Source organism: Cephus cinctus, unplaced genomic scaffold (genome assembly GCF_000341935.2).
Source record: "Cephus cinctus unplaced genomic scaffold, Ccin1 Ccin1_scaffold1343, whole genome shotgun sequence".
NCBI lineage: Eukaryota > Metazoa > Arthropoda > Insecta > Hymenoptera > Cephidae > Cephus > Cephus cinctus.
Window position 1 is genome coordinate 456,676 of NW_014333756.1, and position 15,674 is coordinate 472,349.

Sequence of the window (15,674 nt, forward strand, 5' to 3'; positions counted from 1 at the left end):
AAAGTCGACTTCTTAAGGTAGTATTTCATGCATCGACCGCGACACTGTCGCGCGCGACGATACTACGCTGACGTAAAGAATTCCGTCGCGTCTATGAAATATGGCGACGCTCTACGAGTTGTCTTGGACTTCTGATAATCATAATTATATCGGTCATTTCCATTAACTTGCTAGAATTTAAAATTTATGTGAGGAATCTAATAAAAATCTACTAGTCTTATCCACGTGCGTTTTGTTTTCCGCGGCTTGCAAGCTTCGTCACATATAGTCGCATATAAGATAGAATTCTGTCGCACTTTAACCAATCAGTGTGATTTCGTCGCGCGACAATTGTCGCGGTCGCATGCATGAAACATTACCTTAAGTTCCATGATCACGGTACTCATCCCCGAATGAAATTTGGTTCATTGGTAATCTCCCTACTCATCTCTGATAGTACTTCTTGAGCTTCTTGAGTTACCATAAATCACATGTGTTTTTTCTTTCGTATCCGAGTCTCGTGACCTGTTCACGTGAAGTCGACGAAAATTCAAAAAGTTTTTGAAACTATAATGGATATATTGGAGCATCATCTTGATCCTTTGGGGGAAAGGTATGTTTTCTTCGATTAGTTTCTATGCTTATTGGTTATTCTTATAGCCAGCTGCGTATTTTGGAGGATTTACATTTAAATTGGAATACGAATCAAGGTGTTTCAAGGATTGATTAGGAATTATATTAGCTTATTGAAAGAAAACATTTTGTCGATTTTATCGTTTTTGTTATTGACTCCTGTGGGGCTTTATAATTCGTCTGTTGTCTTTGCATAATGTTATCTTTTACCTTGTATAATGCCTTAAAGGTTACTGTGAAGAATCTAAACATTAGATAACTCAGCCATAACTTAATGTTTTGTAGTTATTTCAGACTATTACCAGTTTATTTTTGTCATTGTTAAGTAAGATTTTTATTGATGGGAAAAGATAATTCATTTTTAACTTGATATATTGGAGTGGTAGTTTGTACAGTGATAGTTATTGCGTAAACAATATTTTATAGCACAGAGGAGAACACAGAAGAAAATGTTGGGATAGTTCTGGAAGAGGCAGAGGTTGTGGACTGCGATGGAGATGGTGACGGTATTGCCGAAGAAGGCTTACGTTATCAGTTAGCAGAAGCTGCCAGGAGTGAAGGACTCGCTTATAGGGTAGTCCAGGTCAATGATAATGAATCTGGGGAAATAGAATTACCTTTAGCGCAGCCTGTAAATAGTTCTGTGCAAGTCTTGAGTTCACCGCTCAATGGACAGTTTTATGTAATTAGTAATGGAAATGAAGTGTTTACTACTCAGACTGCAAGATCTCTATCACCAAGAGTAACAACACTACAGTTAGAAACACCACACAATGCTACATCTGGTATTAAAAAGGTATGTTTTTCAGGTAGATTGTACTCTTTAAATTCACATGAAAATTTATGCTGCTTATTTCCACTGTAATTAACTTGGTCAACTCGAATATGTATTCAAACTACATCCATCTCAGACAGTTTTGTTTAGAGGGATGAACGAAGGAGGGTAACCCACAATGAAGTAGAACGAAGGAGAAGGGACAAGATCAATAATTGGATATCCAAACTGGGAAAGCTGTTACCTGAGTGTAATAACACTGTTACTGGCGAAGGAGAAGGCAAGCCAAACTTTGAGTCCCAGGTTCATATCTTAATTGTAGATTTCTTGTTAAATAAAAAATAATGATAAATATTTAAACAAGGATGTTATCTTATTACAGAGTAAAGGTGGTATTTTAGCTCGTGCGTGTGAGTACATTGTTGAACTGCGTGAAGCTAACGAGAGTCTTGGTCAAGGACTGAGGGAAAATGAACGTCTCATTCAAGAGGCTAAAAGTCTACGTCAATTAGCATCTCAATTAAGAAGAGAAAATTCTCAACTAAAAGCACAGATTGCACCCACATCAGATTTTATTTTGGGGTCCTAACCATGTCTACGCTGTGATTTCGTTTAATTATTTTCTTTTCATATTTTTATACGTCAGTCAATCTCGATGACAAATTATGTATAAAACTAAGTTGGGACACATTTAAACGAACTCTGAAAACTTTTTACTTAAATTTACATAAAACCCGATATTTTGAGTATCCGTTATTACTATTTAGAAAATGAGTTTAATTAACACTTATAAAAATATTATTATGCCATAGCTCATTATTATTTTTCACCGTGATTTTTTTTGTTGGAAATTACATTATTTGTACTGTTTATCCAAGATGCTGTAAATATTTCGTAAAAGTAAAATAAATAAATTACTATTATAATTATAAAATGTTTATTTACATAGATTTAACTCAGTATATATTTCTATAGTGCAAACAATTTTTAACCGTAATAATAACACAATTTCAACTGTACATATCGTAAATAACAGAGATATGAATATCATCAACGATCGAATTAAGCTTGATTAACTAATTATAAAATCATTAAATTATTTTTCATTTAGATATATAAATATACAAACGATCGTGCGAAACAATTAATCTATGTACTTCAGATCGTGAAACGATGTTCTTAGTTTTTTTCTTTTTCATTAACTTCAGGCCGACTTAATTAATACAACGTATCTGTATATCTTTCGCCATTATATTTATAGTATTTACAACAGTAAAATACATATCTAGCTATATATACATCTGATAAAAGGATACAGTTTTAGTACCAATAGTTGTTTAATGGCGCGATATGCATATGCAAGTAAAAAACCAAATCGTCTGAAGTCATTTCAAAGTTCATAACGCTGGTTATAATTACAAATGCATAACTACCAATTACAAACCCGAAGACAAACATGTATTTATGTAACGGCCTACGTTAGAATATGGTAATGCCTATTAATATTATTGCTTCCAAGCACAGTATTCGTAAACGTTGTGCAGATTCTCTACAAAGTCATCAACTACCGATAGTACTCCAAACTATATTAAAGGTAGATCATTCATGAACGAATGACAGAATTATAGTTGCGTAAGGTGTCTCGATGTTTGTTCACAATAGATATATGCTTTTCAACTTTTCAAAAAGGACAGCCATTAGAGTTGTCGAGTAATCAACGATTTTACATTTGACCGACTTCCCTGTCAAATATGACTTTAACATCAGTAGAGTTCATTGCAATTGGAATGGTCCGCGAGAAACTAACAGATTAAAATCTTTTCTTTTTTATGTAATTGATCAGAAGCCATGCATTTAATTACCGAGTAACATGGACAGCAAGTGTCTCTGATTTCATTAAGTATCTCTAAACACGTATTCGAACACAATTTTCATATGGATACACTGGATCCGACAGGAATTGAATAGATAGAACATTTTATTTTCGTTTAGTTTTAGCTCTTCGAAAATTACATATCAAAAGATCATCGTAGCGCTGTATAATGACTACGTGTGCAAGTAAGACGATACCTCGTTTATTTATTGTGTGTACCGCCGCGAAATTCAAATGTTTTAAAAAGTACCGAAACTATATACGCCGTCGCAACTTTTCATTGTTGCTTTTTGTTACAATATTACGAGTTCGCGAAAGGTCCACCTTACCATTTATTTACGTTGGCCATCAAAATTGTCTTATGTAGCAGAGTACGTACAAAGAAATCAAACGAAGAACCAATACGTTTGTCCTATAAAAATAATTCTCAGAGGAGTTCGTGTTCAGCAACAATTGTGTCGTTACTAAATCTAAACATCAACAGGTTACAATTTCTGTACAGTATAGTTAGGATTCTTGCTCCTCATCGATTTATCATTATCATCGTCACCATCGTTATCATCATCATATTGTCCTCATCATAATAATAAATTGCGGTGTCAGGAAATAAGCATATAATTCTAGTACTCTAGTTGCAAGTTAAATTGTAAGAGGCTTCAAAAGTATTTATGTGTATCCAAGTACGTTTGTTATCCCTTTTTCGGCTAACTGAAAAATATATAAATATAGTTTGCACTTCTTTAACGACCGTATACAGAGTGTTTATCTAGTTTTAAAAGTGATATGGAATATTTAGAAGCATAGAGCTAACCCTGAAGCATTACTAAATTCAAATGCACTTTGAGAACCTAAGAGTGAAGCAAAATCTTGTCAGTATTTCAAACTTTCAAATTGCATAACTATTATGTAGTGTTCATTTTCAGTGCATACACCATTTACTTACGTACTGAGTATTATTCCATATGAAGTGTGTTGCATGATAGTTTCATGTTTGTGAAATTGTGAAAAATAAATTTGATTTTGGCCTCAACAGTACAAGTAGAAAAGTTAGACGATCGCCAAAGAGTATCAAAGATTAAAGGTGCATTTGCTTATTTCCAGTTTCACCGTTAAACAGTAACAGAGATCTGATATGCAGATATTTACAATGCTGGTTAGAATCTCCGTTCGATACTGTCATTTTCTCACGGTATCAACCCGTGCAACACACTTTTGGCCCATTCGAGTTTAAAACCGTAGTACAATCTACATATGAGTATTATGAATTTTTAACACTTAAGTCAAGTGGTGCGTAATTTTAGGCAGTAAGAGTTAGGATGGAATCGAATTTACGATTCAGATGACGTCTACGTTGTGTCATGAGTCGTTTCGTGACGCTTCGCGGCCATTTTATACTTTACAGACATTTTCGAGAAGGAAGCATTTTGCCTTCAGTCTTTTCAATGATCGCAAAGATTAACGATACTTATAAAACACCCCATACAAAATTATCCTTCTTATATGTCCCTTCCGTGTAGAATTATTCTCGATGCAGCTTTTTCTCTGAGTATTATTATTCATTGATATTGGATGGTATTTGCCAAAATTCTAAAAAATTTCTGCTCAACTCGTAGTTGTGTCATCGCAAGAGTACAGTCGCACTTTTCTTTTCTTTTCTAATAATCATTAACAATTCTGCTATCTTTGATACAGGAAATACTTTTTTTTTTAGTTTAAACATGAACCTCTTGAATGGTACAATCTCATTAAACAATATTAAATCACATTTCACTTAAAGACAGAACGATCTATATACGTGAGTTTGCTATTACCTCAATAGACTGTTTAGTGTAGTCGTACTATTCATTGCGTTCTTATCAGCTTGATTCGCATGGCGAGAGTTCCAAAAAAATATTTCATACAGCGGGAAACTATAATTCACTGTTTACCGCTGAGATAACGTTAGTAGCATCGAGCTTTGTGGTAAGGATTTATGTGATAAATGACTCTATACTTCCCTCCATACACCCACCCTCATTCTCTAGCAACGTACGTAGGATACGTTCTGTGAAATGGTCACTTATAATATATAAGCTCGTAATTTTGTCATTTACCTCCCATACGTCATTATATATATTATACGGTACAATTACTGTAACTTAAAAACCGTACAACAGACGTATACCGTTTAACTTCAAACAGTTAATAAGTTACAGCACTATCCCCTGTTCCCTTAAGGCCATTCTACAATGCAATGGAATACGTAACACAGAGGAAATAAGCAATAAGATCTTCAATTGTATATTTACCTAATTCCATTGGATCTTCCAATCAAGAAGGAGAAAATCGTTTTTAAAACCGAGCGTTTACTAAGTCTCTACGATTTTGGTGACGTCTTGGCCATAGCAACGATACGGAAGCGGTTGCTAGGGTCGTTAAGGATTTCACGGAGCACGGAACATCATTGTCAAATGTCATTACCTGTCACCTGTCATGATCTGTCGATATATAAATATTAAAAAAAAATGTGTATGCGTTTATTCATACAGATAAGTAAATCATTACTTCATTTTTAAAGTCACGATGACTTTTATCGTAGAGAAATTTCATTTCTCTAACTATATTGATAATGACCTCGTCTATAGAGTTGGTTAATGACAGGTGACAGGTAATGACATTTCACGCATGAAAATATTGGCGAAATATTACGTATTTCACGGAGCACGGAACGCGATGAGTAGCATCGAGCATGCCCCGTTCCGTAATCTGTAATGGCTTACGTTAAAAATACATAGCAACGATACTCCGGTTCCGTATCGTTGTTATGTCCAAGACGTCACAAAAATCGTAGAAACTTAGTAAACGCTCGGTTTTAAAAACGATTTTCTCCTTCTTGATTGGAGGATCCAATGGAATTAGGTGAATATACAATTGAAGATTTTCTCCTTCTTGATTGGAGGATCCAATGGAATTAGGTAAATATACAATTGAAGATTTTCTCCTTCTTGATTGGAGGATCCAATGGAATTAGGTGAATATACAATTGAAGATTTTCTCCTTCTTGATTGGAGGATCCAATGGAATTAGGTGAATATACAATTGAAGATTTTCTCCTTCTTGATTGGAGGATCCAATGGAATTAGGTGAATATACAATTGAAGATTTTCTCCTTCTTGATTGGAGGATCCAATGGAATTAGGTGAATATACAATTGAAGATTTTCTCCTTCTTGATTGGAGGATCCAATGGAATTAGGTGAATATACAATTGAAGATTTTCTCCTTCTTGATTGGAGGATCCAATGGAATTAGGTGAATATACAATTGAAGATTTTCTCCTTCTTGATTGGAGGATCCAATGGAATTAGGTGAATATACAATTGAAGATTTTCTCCTTCTTGATTGGAGGATCCAATGGAATTAGGTGAATATACAATTGAAGATTTTCTCCTTCTTGATTGGAGGATCCAATGGAATTAGGTGAATATACAATTGAAGATTTTCTCCTTCTTGATTGGAGGATCCAATGGAATTAGGTGAATATACAATTGAAGATTTTCTCCTTCTTGATTGGAGGATCCAATGGAATTAGGTAAATATACAATTGAAGATCTTATTGCTTATTTCTTACGTGTTACGTGTTATTATATTGCATTGTATAATGGCCTTTAGAGGTACTATCGAAAAGTAAAATGGAAAAAAGAGCAACAAAAAAACAATTTCGATAATCACGAATCTACATATTGTTAGCACCCACTTCGACGATCCTACCTATCTCCATACTCTTCACTCGCTACGTACCGGGTGTACCGGTATAAATCTCTAAATAACCATGAACACCGCGCCCTTCATTAGCGAACAATACAAATACCTTCGTGCCATACTTAACTTCTTGTTAAACTGCGTGCGTGGGTTGTTGGTCTCTCGGTCTATCGAAGACAGCTGAATTACTTATTTAGTCGAGCTACGCAGATTAGACGCTTTCGTTGAAGTTTATAAGTCAATGTACGGTACGAAGGTAGGCCTGGCTCAGGATGGTTGAGGTCGAACACCCTTTTTGCTGCTTCCGAACGTGAACCACGTTCCTACTTTACGTCCAAGTGAATTTGTGGCACCCTGAGGAGCAATCACTGGAGAATCATAGGTGGCGTCTCTCTTGTATGTCTTGCCTGAAGAGGAAAAATGATGATTAAGTTTTACAGTTGATTAGGGCAATAAGACACAAGTGTGAAAGTACTACTCATGGGATATATACTTACTGCGGGGTTTAGTGGGTGGCCGACAGCGCTGCCGCGTGGCGGCAATTCTAGCCAATTGTCGAGCAGCTGCAGGAAATTCTAGGCCATCGTTTCTGTCCTGAGCAACCAGACGTCGCTCTTCGGCCATTGCTGCTAGCCACCGTTGTTTCTCGTCAGCTGTGCGGCAGCAAAATAGCAGCCATTTATCACGAACACAGCTATATACTTTCAGGCAGTGTCTTACAGTTACACCCAGTTGCGGATCTGGTGTTGATAAAACATTGTATCAGTATAAAAGTTAAGAGTATCATATATGTAAATTGTGTTACTATATAAACTATAGTTTACCTTTTCCATCAGGAACGTCTATGACCTCACTGGTATCCAGATATATCCGATCTTTGTAGACGTAGGTATTGCGCTTTAAAATATCTTTCTTACAGTAGACCAATTGATGATCGAATAAAAAGAGAATTATATTGTTAGTCCACATGCCCGTGGTTACTCGCACAGCTTCACCTTGATGGATCAACTGCGATGAAACTTCTATCAGATCTTCACCCTGTAACGAAAATTTGACTAAGTGAATTAAAATTATAAGGAATTACCGGATTAATTATAATGGATTTTGAAAATCGATAATATTTCAGTACCTCCCATCCTTCGACTCTTTGTTGCCAGGCAGCTAATTTTTCGAGACTCTCCATTCGCCTTTTTCTTTCGTTAATTAGCACAGCGACGCCACGCATCGCTTCGAGGGCTTCCTGAATCTTATGATAATCCGGATGCTCGGCTTTGGTGTACTTAAGAAGCTCGGCTAGCTGAAGCGGATACTTGCAGATCCTTTGAACGGGAGTTAATAGGTAACCATCCAAAGGGATCTCTATTAGACTACGCATCAGTCGGCAAGCTTCGAAGAATTTACTATAGCGATTATGTTGATAAAGCTCTTGTAAAGTGGCGGTTGCCATTGGATGACTATTGCAGTATTCGGAGTACATGCGGAAACCAGCTCTCTGAAGTAATTGAAAAGAAGAATTGATTATTTGAAAAGCGATTAAGATTGACACTGAGGTCAATAGAAAAAGGCTTACATGATTAAGGAAACATTCGCCGACGCAACTTTTGTGTGGTGCGTTCCAGTCTATGCAAGCCTCCAGATCTTTAAGAAATTCGGATTGAAATTCTAGTAATTCTTCCAAATTTATAAAAATTGTTTCTATCTGTTCTTCTGTGAACATATCAGTACGTCTTCGACACTCAGCTATGTAGCCCTCCACCATATCACGTAGAACTTTGACGAAGTCTCTTTCTGTCTGGACCAGTTCACGGACCACACTGGTCCTGACTTGCTCGTTAGAAAGTAGAGAGACACTGGTACGTCTTCTGAGCTGTGCATTGGACGGAGCTCCAGACGCCATAGCCGCTAAACAATCCTCCACGGTATCTTCCTGGCTAACCCGCAGCTGTCCAGAACAAAACAAGGAAAGTTTTACATGGATCCTATATTTGACTGTAAGAACTTTAAAGTAAATTCTGGCAGACATACCCTGACGAATGCAGCAGGAAACCATCCATGTTCGCCTCTACAGCTGCCCCACCACCAATCTTTATCAAGTGTTTCCAAGACGTCTATGACGTCCCCTGCACGAAACGCAAGCTCCTCAGGTTCCATGGCCACGTGGTCCCATACAGCTTCCGCAAGGATCACCATTTCCTCCTCCATCGTTTGTTCAAAAGATTTCTTTCTGTCTGTCAAAGATGCGATGGAGGATTCTGAATCCGACATCATATCATCGTCCGATGTTCCGCCACCACCTCTAGCATCCTGCTCATCTTCTGATACCACATTTCCACTGGGTAATCTTGCGCCTGTCGTACAAGAATTATATTACTTTCAAACTCGTATATCTTTTCTTTAAATTAATAGACTATCAATACCCTCAGGAACGGAAGGTATATGTATGACTTTATAGACAAGATTGATCCACATATTTTATGATATAAGATTAGAGAACGGTGCAGCAATTCATCCAGAACGGTCAAGGAATTCTTGTAGATAGATAGAAAATGAATTCTAAATACGTCGATGATAATTAGTAGTTATTAATTCTAAAAGTCATGCATTTTTATAAATATAATGTCTAATCAAGTGTGACACGGGTGGGGTCTCTACAGACTACGTTATCTAATCACATTAGGATTATTCGAGTTTCCTAACGTTATTCGAGACTCGGAGATGAACTGACAGTCATCGAACAAAATCAATATTTACTACAAGTGGTCTAATTGATACGTTAATTTAATCGACTATAACATTCCGTACCTGCTGTTTTGGTGCGCATCAAAGGTGACAGCTGATTGATACCCAGTGGCTGACTAAGCGACCTCCTCAAATTTGTCCGTGAACTCCTCCCTTTCGAGTTACTATTAGACCAAAGGAGGATACGGTTAGTCAAATAACGCAGACATGGTTACGTTAATTGGATCATCTCTTAAAGCATTTACGTAAAAGCTCGATACAACATTCAGCAACGAATTACAATATTTACGACAACTTACAAGTGTGGCAATCAAAGTATACGAGGAAAGAAAGAAAGTGTTATACCCTTCTACCTACCACTAGTCTCCCTCGATTTACTGGAAAATGTTGGAATAAAAAATGTCAATTCTCCCAACGAAATTCAGCAATTAAAAAATTGTTATGTGTTAATAAGCAGCGATCAATCAATGTCTAACGGCACTGTCCAAGATTCATATGAGTCATTCTATGTATAAGTATGGTGAGTGGAAAGAAAAAAAAAAAAATAAATATATATATCCATTTCCACCTTATGCACTAAAATTAGCGTCAAGCATTCCTTCGGCATTACGCTCAATCGGTTAACGTTTACTATTTTATCATTCGAACCAGAGCGTGTACCTCGAGTCGTCTAAATATATATATCCATTTCCACCTTATGCACTAAAATTAGCGTCAAGCATTCCTTCGGCATTACGCTCAATCGGTTAACGTTTACTATTTTATCATTCGAACCAGAGCGTGTACCTCGAGTCGTCAAATAGGAAGCCGCTGGCGTCCTCCAGAGATACTTTGGAAACGAGATCACGTATAAATTGTTCTTTCAGCCACACAGAGATATTTATACTACGATATTTCGAAAGGGAATCACGTATGAATTGTTTTTTCCCAGTTTTTCTGATCTCAAACGAGAAAGTCTAGGTGGCGCCTCTCAAATGAAATCACGATCTGACGTATCTCTGCCAGCAAGTTCAGATTAGGTGGGACAAGTTCCGATAGCAATCCCAATGACTATAGAGTACTATGGTCTGGTTGATGATCTCAGATTGACTTCTTCCGCCATATTGCAATACGCTTTAGCTACACTATAGAGGTACTCGCTCCGGTTCTATCGCTCTCGATGGCAGCTCTTGCTTTCCAGATGGCAAAGGTTAATAACGAAACGCGAGAGGCGAGTGCAGGATGATTTTAGACACACCTTCTTAGCGTAACTATGTCATGGGAGGAATGTTTCGGACTGAGTCTGGGCGGCCTCGTCTTGATGGGTGATGGGGTGGACAGCATCCTTCTGTAACTATGTGCGTGGCTGTAGCCGGATCTTGTATCCCACTGAAGAAGTCTTTGACCTCCGAGGTCACTGTTGGTCCTGCGGACGTGATGATGCCGAGTGGCACGGCTTTGAAGATCCGCCTGTAAGATATTAAAGTAATTATTAATAACAGCACCGTCAATTAATTGTCTCGGATATTAGTGTGTCAATAGGTTAATTGATCTAGGTGGTATTATAGACACTGATTATTGGATTTATGTAATAATTAATTAAGCAATTTTTCTGTAGACCTAATTGCGACAGCTTTGCCTTGAGCTTACGTACGCTGATCACGGTACAAATTTTTTTATTATTATTTTCCTTTCTTCTCTAAAGAAAATTTCTACCGAGACGCTCAACAATAGACTGAAAGTCGTCACTGAAGTTCGGTGATTCATAGAGGGAATAAAATACGTTTCCTCACGTTATATACTCTTATCTAACCACTTTCTTCCGAACTTTGATATACGTACATGCATCACTTTATCGGATCATACCGTAACGATGATGGGTTTCAAGATAACTTCACAATCTTCATCTTCTATGATAACTTTCAACTGAACACCGGAGTTTAATAATTAAGAGTAAGATTTTCGTAATGGACACATAACGCAGGAATTGCTATTCGATACTTTTTTCCATATCAGTCCGCTCTTCGTGAATGTCTGATATCAACTAACCAGGATTGCGCTTCCTCTCCGCATATCCTGGCTAGCGCGATATACTCAGATATCACTATGACTGCTTTTATAGTGCTAAATTATTTAAATGAACCAAAAGTACTGTGTCATGCTTATGATACGAGAACAAAAGAAAAATCAATTCACGACGATCAACAATCAAATCATCCCTCGAAAGAAAATCCTGACGTTCCCGGTGTGAATGAACGATGAAGCATGGTAAGTGATGCATGCAGATATTGATAACAGCTCTTTGTTCGGTGCCAGTGATGTTACTTGAAGCCGAATAACACGTTCAGAGGTAGTTTACATTCTAAAAGGTCAGTGACTACGGTGATAAAAAAATGAGAAAAGCATAGATTGTAATAGGATTTAGGGAAACGGCTTAACATCCAATTCACAGAGGGTAGCAGCGGTTAGATAAAGGCCAAAGCGTGAGGCCAGACTTTTACCTTGAACTTGTCAATGAGTATCTGGTTGATGAGCTCGGACTGGGGTCGGGACTTGTCTGCGACCCTCCTGCGTAGTGCCGGAGGGCTGTCCATCTCATCGGGAACATCCGTGTCATGGGATTCGGAGCTATCTCCACCCCCGGTTGTTCCACCCCCAGTGCCCCCAGTCAATGCTCCACCAGATACCATCTATATGAGGGACATAGCTCAATTTTATGTATGACACAGACTTCTGGGGGTTACGTGAAGTATTATGGGAGCCATCTAATAGAATTGACTCCCGTATATTCGAGTAGTCGGTGTTGACTTGGACCTCATCCACAAAATGATGTTAGGTCTGGGCATCTGAGGATTTTCCTACTGGAATGTCCTTACGATAGTTACGACCTCGAGGGAATATTTCACTAGATACGCTACTGGATTGAAGCTTACCTCGATCTGAATTCCACTATCGCCGCTGTTGCACTTCGCATTGCGCGCTGCTTTATTGCCTTTTTTCCTCTCCTTGCTTGTCCTCCAGACTAAAGGACCAAATCTGAAACAATAACTAGTTGAAGAAGATATCTAGACTTCCGGTGATTGATCTAACAAATATCAATAAAACGTAGGTCCGTAACAAAAAAAAAGTAAAAAAAAGATTTGTTTCATAACTCATAGAAATTCAAAATGTTGTCACACGAACCGGAACTTCTGATCGTTGCCGATATCCTCTTTGTGCTGGGGAGGTTGTTCGGGAGCAGGAGGCGGTGGCGGATCGCGTTCCTCTTCCTCCTCCAGAGGTAACGCTTCGTTATCTTCAGCAGCCCCCTCCGCCTCTGTACTCTCTTTGCTACCCTTTTTGTGAAACTTAAGCGAGAAGCTCTTACGGAACTTCTGCAAGACACTTTCCTGATTCTGGGAGTTTGCCTTGTGACTCTGAGATCCGCCACTAGAGATCGAAGGCGCTGGAGATATTTCCTGAAGTCGAGAGTGTGTCACGAGGGGGATGGATGCCTCGGCAAGGGGATGTTCCGTTGCCACTTGACCGTTTGTATCTCCATCCTCTTCGTCCCCTGACCAATGGCGACTGTAGTAACAAAGGAAACTCATGAAAAACCATCTCCAGGAACAGATCCCGGCAATTCATGTCCTTGGCTACTTTGGATGATGGTAGGTTTTGTCCTACGTCTACCTTGCCCGAAGGCGTACACAAGATAGGACCGTGTTTTGTTCAAATTGCTTTTACCGCAGTTACTCGTAACCCCTGTTTTGTTGTACAACCCACAAGAAGATGGAAACATGATCAAACCTTAAGCCCTTAAGTAGAAGACTTGAGTTGGTCTTTTTTTAAAGAAAAACAAAGTACTTCGTTATAAAGGAGTTTCCTCTTTCCAATTTCTACAGCCTCAACACGAAACTCCATAACCAAAACTCGGAATAAGTCATAGCTCAAAAAAAAGGTAGATGCACTTAGTCATTATTACTAAGGGTCCGACGCACATGTCATTTCTAGACCTAAAATTATTTCCGGTCACGTGTTTCCTGAACAACGGTTCCACTAAAAGTGCACTATATTCCTTATTACCGACGTAAATAATGGATCCAGATATAATGCACGGTACAAATAGCACGGGCATTCTCTTGAAATAATCTTCAAGTACACATAGTCAATATTATACTCCTGGTCGTTTGTCTTAGAACTAAATGGCGGACGTGCTTGAAAACCACATTCCAATTTATAGTCCAACCGTCGGATTCGAAACCCGAAGCCAAAGCAAGATAATCCAACCGTAGAATGCATGAACCATTCAGTTCCGTACCTCGACTGTACAGGATACCGTTAAAATGCCACAGGCTGAACGATCCAATAGAATTCCAATGGCTATTTACCCAAAATCAGTTAGATGCATGTACGATTCCCATTGAACGCACATACTATGTAGATAAGGAAGTGAACTAGAAAAACACTATCGTCACTCCTTCGGTACACGAAACTACACACCACATTACAAAAAGGGGAATGCCGATAACGTCGATCCTGAATCAATTCTGCTGGTCACTCACACTGTCACAAGATTTGCAGTAACTATATATGACATCAGAAACAGATTTTATACATTTTTTTTTTAAATTTTATAAAAATAACCTCCGAACGCTCGATGAAACGAAGTTACACTTTCTTATGAACAGAAGTGCATTGCACGACGACTGCCGGGCAACTGAGGCCTCAAAGGAAGAGGGAGGAACGACGATGTGTATACCTCTTCCGAGAACAGATTTTCAAGGGTCGCTTCAGGTATAAACCGTCGAGGGTTGCGGCTCTCTTGAAGAGTAGGAGGTTGGGTACAGAAATGGCACGAGGGAATGAATAAAGCGACCATCGGACAAAAGGATCTCCCTGGCATTCTAGTGATAAGTTTTTTCCTTTTACTTTATGCCTTGTACTATAGGCCGTGCTTTGTATTGGTAGAAATTGCGATCAGGACACGTTTTAATCACTGTGATAATCGGAACCACCCGATAGATTGAAATTGATGAAGAAACAAGTATTTTGATCATTTTTTAACGATTACAGATAAGACTTTTGTTATCTTAAACTTCCCCAAGATTTGATCTCGAGATGGTATGTATTTAATTCTTGGAATATTTAACAAAGGTTGAATTGTTCGATATAAATTATTGTGGTTATCTTCGTAATTTATGATTATCCTTTTAGGGGTGACAAAATAACCGATTTTTAATAGAAAGTCAGGTCAGAAGAATCTCAGCACGATGAGACGAATCCACCAGGTACCAGATGATCGATCATCTGGTCTGTATAATCAGCAGTGTAATAAGCCCCAATACTTAACAATAGGAAAGGTGCAACACACCTTGAATAAAAAGGTAAAAGGTCAGATCCGGATATGTATTTAGAAAGGAAGGAACACAACAGGTGTCAGGGATAAAGGATGGCCCTAAAAATGGAAGGTAAAGGGAGGATGCCAGTATCCGGTAGAAACGTTTTGATCATCGTCGAAAAAAGAAAGCGGCAATTTATCAGGGCGCGATTGGCTTAACGACCAGATCGCCGAGCTTCCACTTGGTGAAATCGCAATTAACGAAATGGCCTACCCCTATCGAATGGTATAAAAATGGGAAAAGAGGGAGACAAAAAAGGAACCAGACGACTTTCCCCTGCACGTGTTATATGGCGTGCGACGATAATAATAATAGTGATAGCAGGTACACCCAGGAGAATCTGAAAAAGGAATTTGCGAGGGGATGCAAAAGATCATGGCGGAAGTTCTACAAAGGGGTAAAACTGAAGTCCATGAGTAATTACCCTGCCGGTACTGAAAACTTTTACGGTCCTACCCTTGTCGCCAGGGGTGGTCACGGTTTACTTGGAAGGAACACAAACAGTGCCGAAAAGTGTCAAGACGTCGTCTTTAAAAAAAATGTACCATTTTCCAGGGTTGTTTCAGGGTGGGTTG

General features: G+C 38.4%; 2 protein-coding genes across 14 annotated transcripts in view; one reads left to right on the forward strand and one right to left on the reverse strand.

Annotated features, from left to right (window-relative positions):
• Nucleotides 1–72: 72 nt before the first annotated feature.
• Nucleotides 73–2,321, forward strand: LOC107272980 (upstream stimulatory factor 2). Its single transcript, XM_015750723.2, has 4 exons — nt 73–592; nt 1,039–1,408; nt 1,538–1,690; nt 1,770–2,321. The coding sequence occupies exons 1-4, from the start codon at nt 552–554 to the stop codon at nt 1,974–1,976; spliced, it is 771 nt and encodes a 256-aa protein (XP_015606209.1). The 5' UTR covers nt 73–551; the 3' UTR covers nt 1,977–2,321.
• Nucleotides 2,322–6,788: 4,467 nt separating this feature from the next.
• LOC107272983 (serine/arginine repetitive matrix protein 2) overlaps nt 6,789–15,674 on the reverse strand; it is a 134,201-nt gene continuing 125,315 nt past the window's right edge. For 11 of the 13 annotated variants that reach the window (XM_015750730.2, XM_015750729.2, XM_025090303.1 and 8 more), the window contains 11 exons: nt 12,902–13,285; nt 12,652–12,754; nt 12,220–12,408; nt 10,977–11,188; nt 9,803–9,903; nt 9,026–9,348; nt 8,571–8,942; nt 8,130–8,492; nt 7,825–8,038; nt 7,498–7,740; nt 6,789–7,407 (listed from right to left, as the gene is read on the reverse strand). In XM_015750730.2, coding sequence (XP_015606216.1) covers nt 7,268–7,407; nt 7,498–7,740; nt 7,825–8,038; nt 8,130–8,492; nt 8,571–8,942; nt 9,026–9,348; nt 9,803–9,903; nt 10,977–11,188; nt 12,220–12,408; nt 12,652–12,754; nt 12,902–13,285 — 2,644 coding nt within the window. In that variant the 3' untranslated portion in view covers nt 6,789–7,267. The remainder of the gene's footprint in view (nt 7,408–7,497; nt 7,741–7,824; nt 8,039–8,129; nt 8,493–8,570; nt 8,943–9,025; nt 9,349–9,802; nt 9,904–10,976; nt 11,189–12,219; nt 12,409–12,651; nt 12,755–12,901; nt 13,286–15,674) is intronic. The other 2 variants (XM_015750735.2, XM_015750734.2) reach the window with 2 other exon arrangements.

Coding starts and splice junctions, on each gene's coding strand:
- LOC107272980 (XM_015750723.2), top strand. CDS start 552: ATGGATATATTGGAGCATCATCTTGATCCTTTGGGGGAAAG. Junction 593..1,038: donor CTTGATCCTTTGGGGGAAAG/GTATGTTTTCTT, acceptor AATATTTTATAG/CACAGAGGAGAACACAGAAG. Junction 1,409..1,537: donor CTACATCTGGTATTAAAAAG/GTATGTTTTTCA, acceptor AGTTTTGTTTAG/AGGGATGAACGAAGGAGGGT.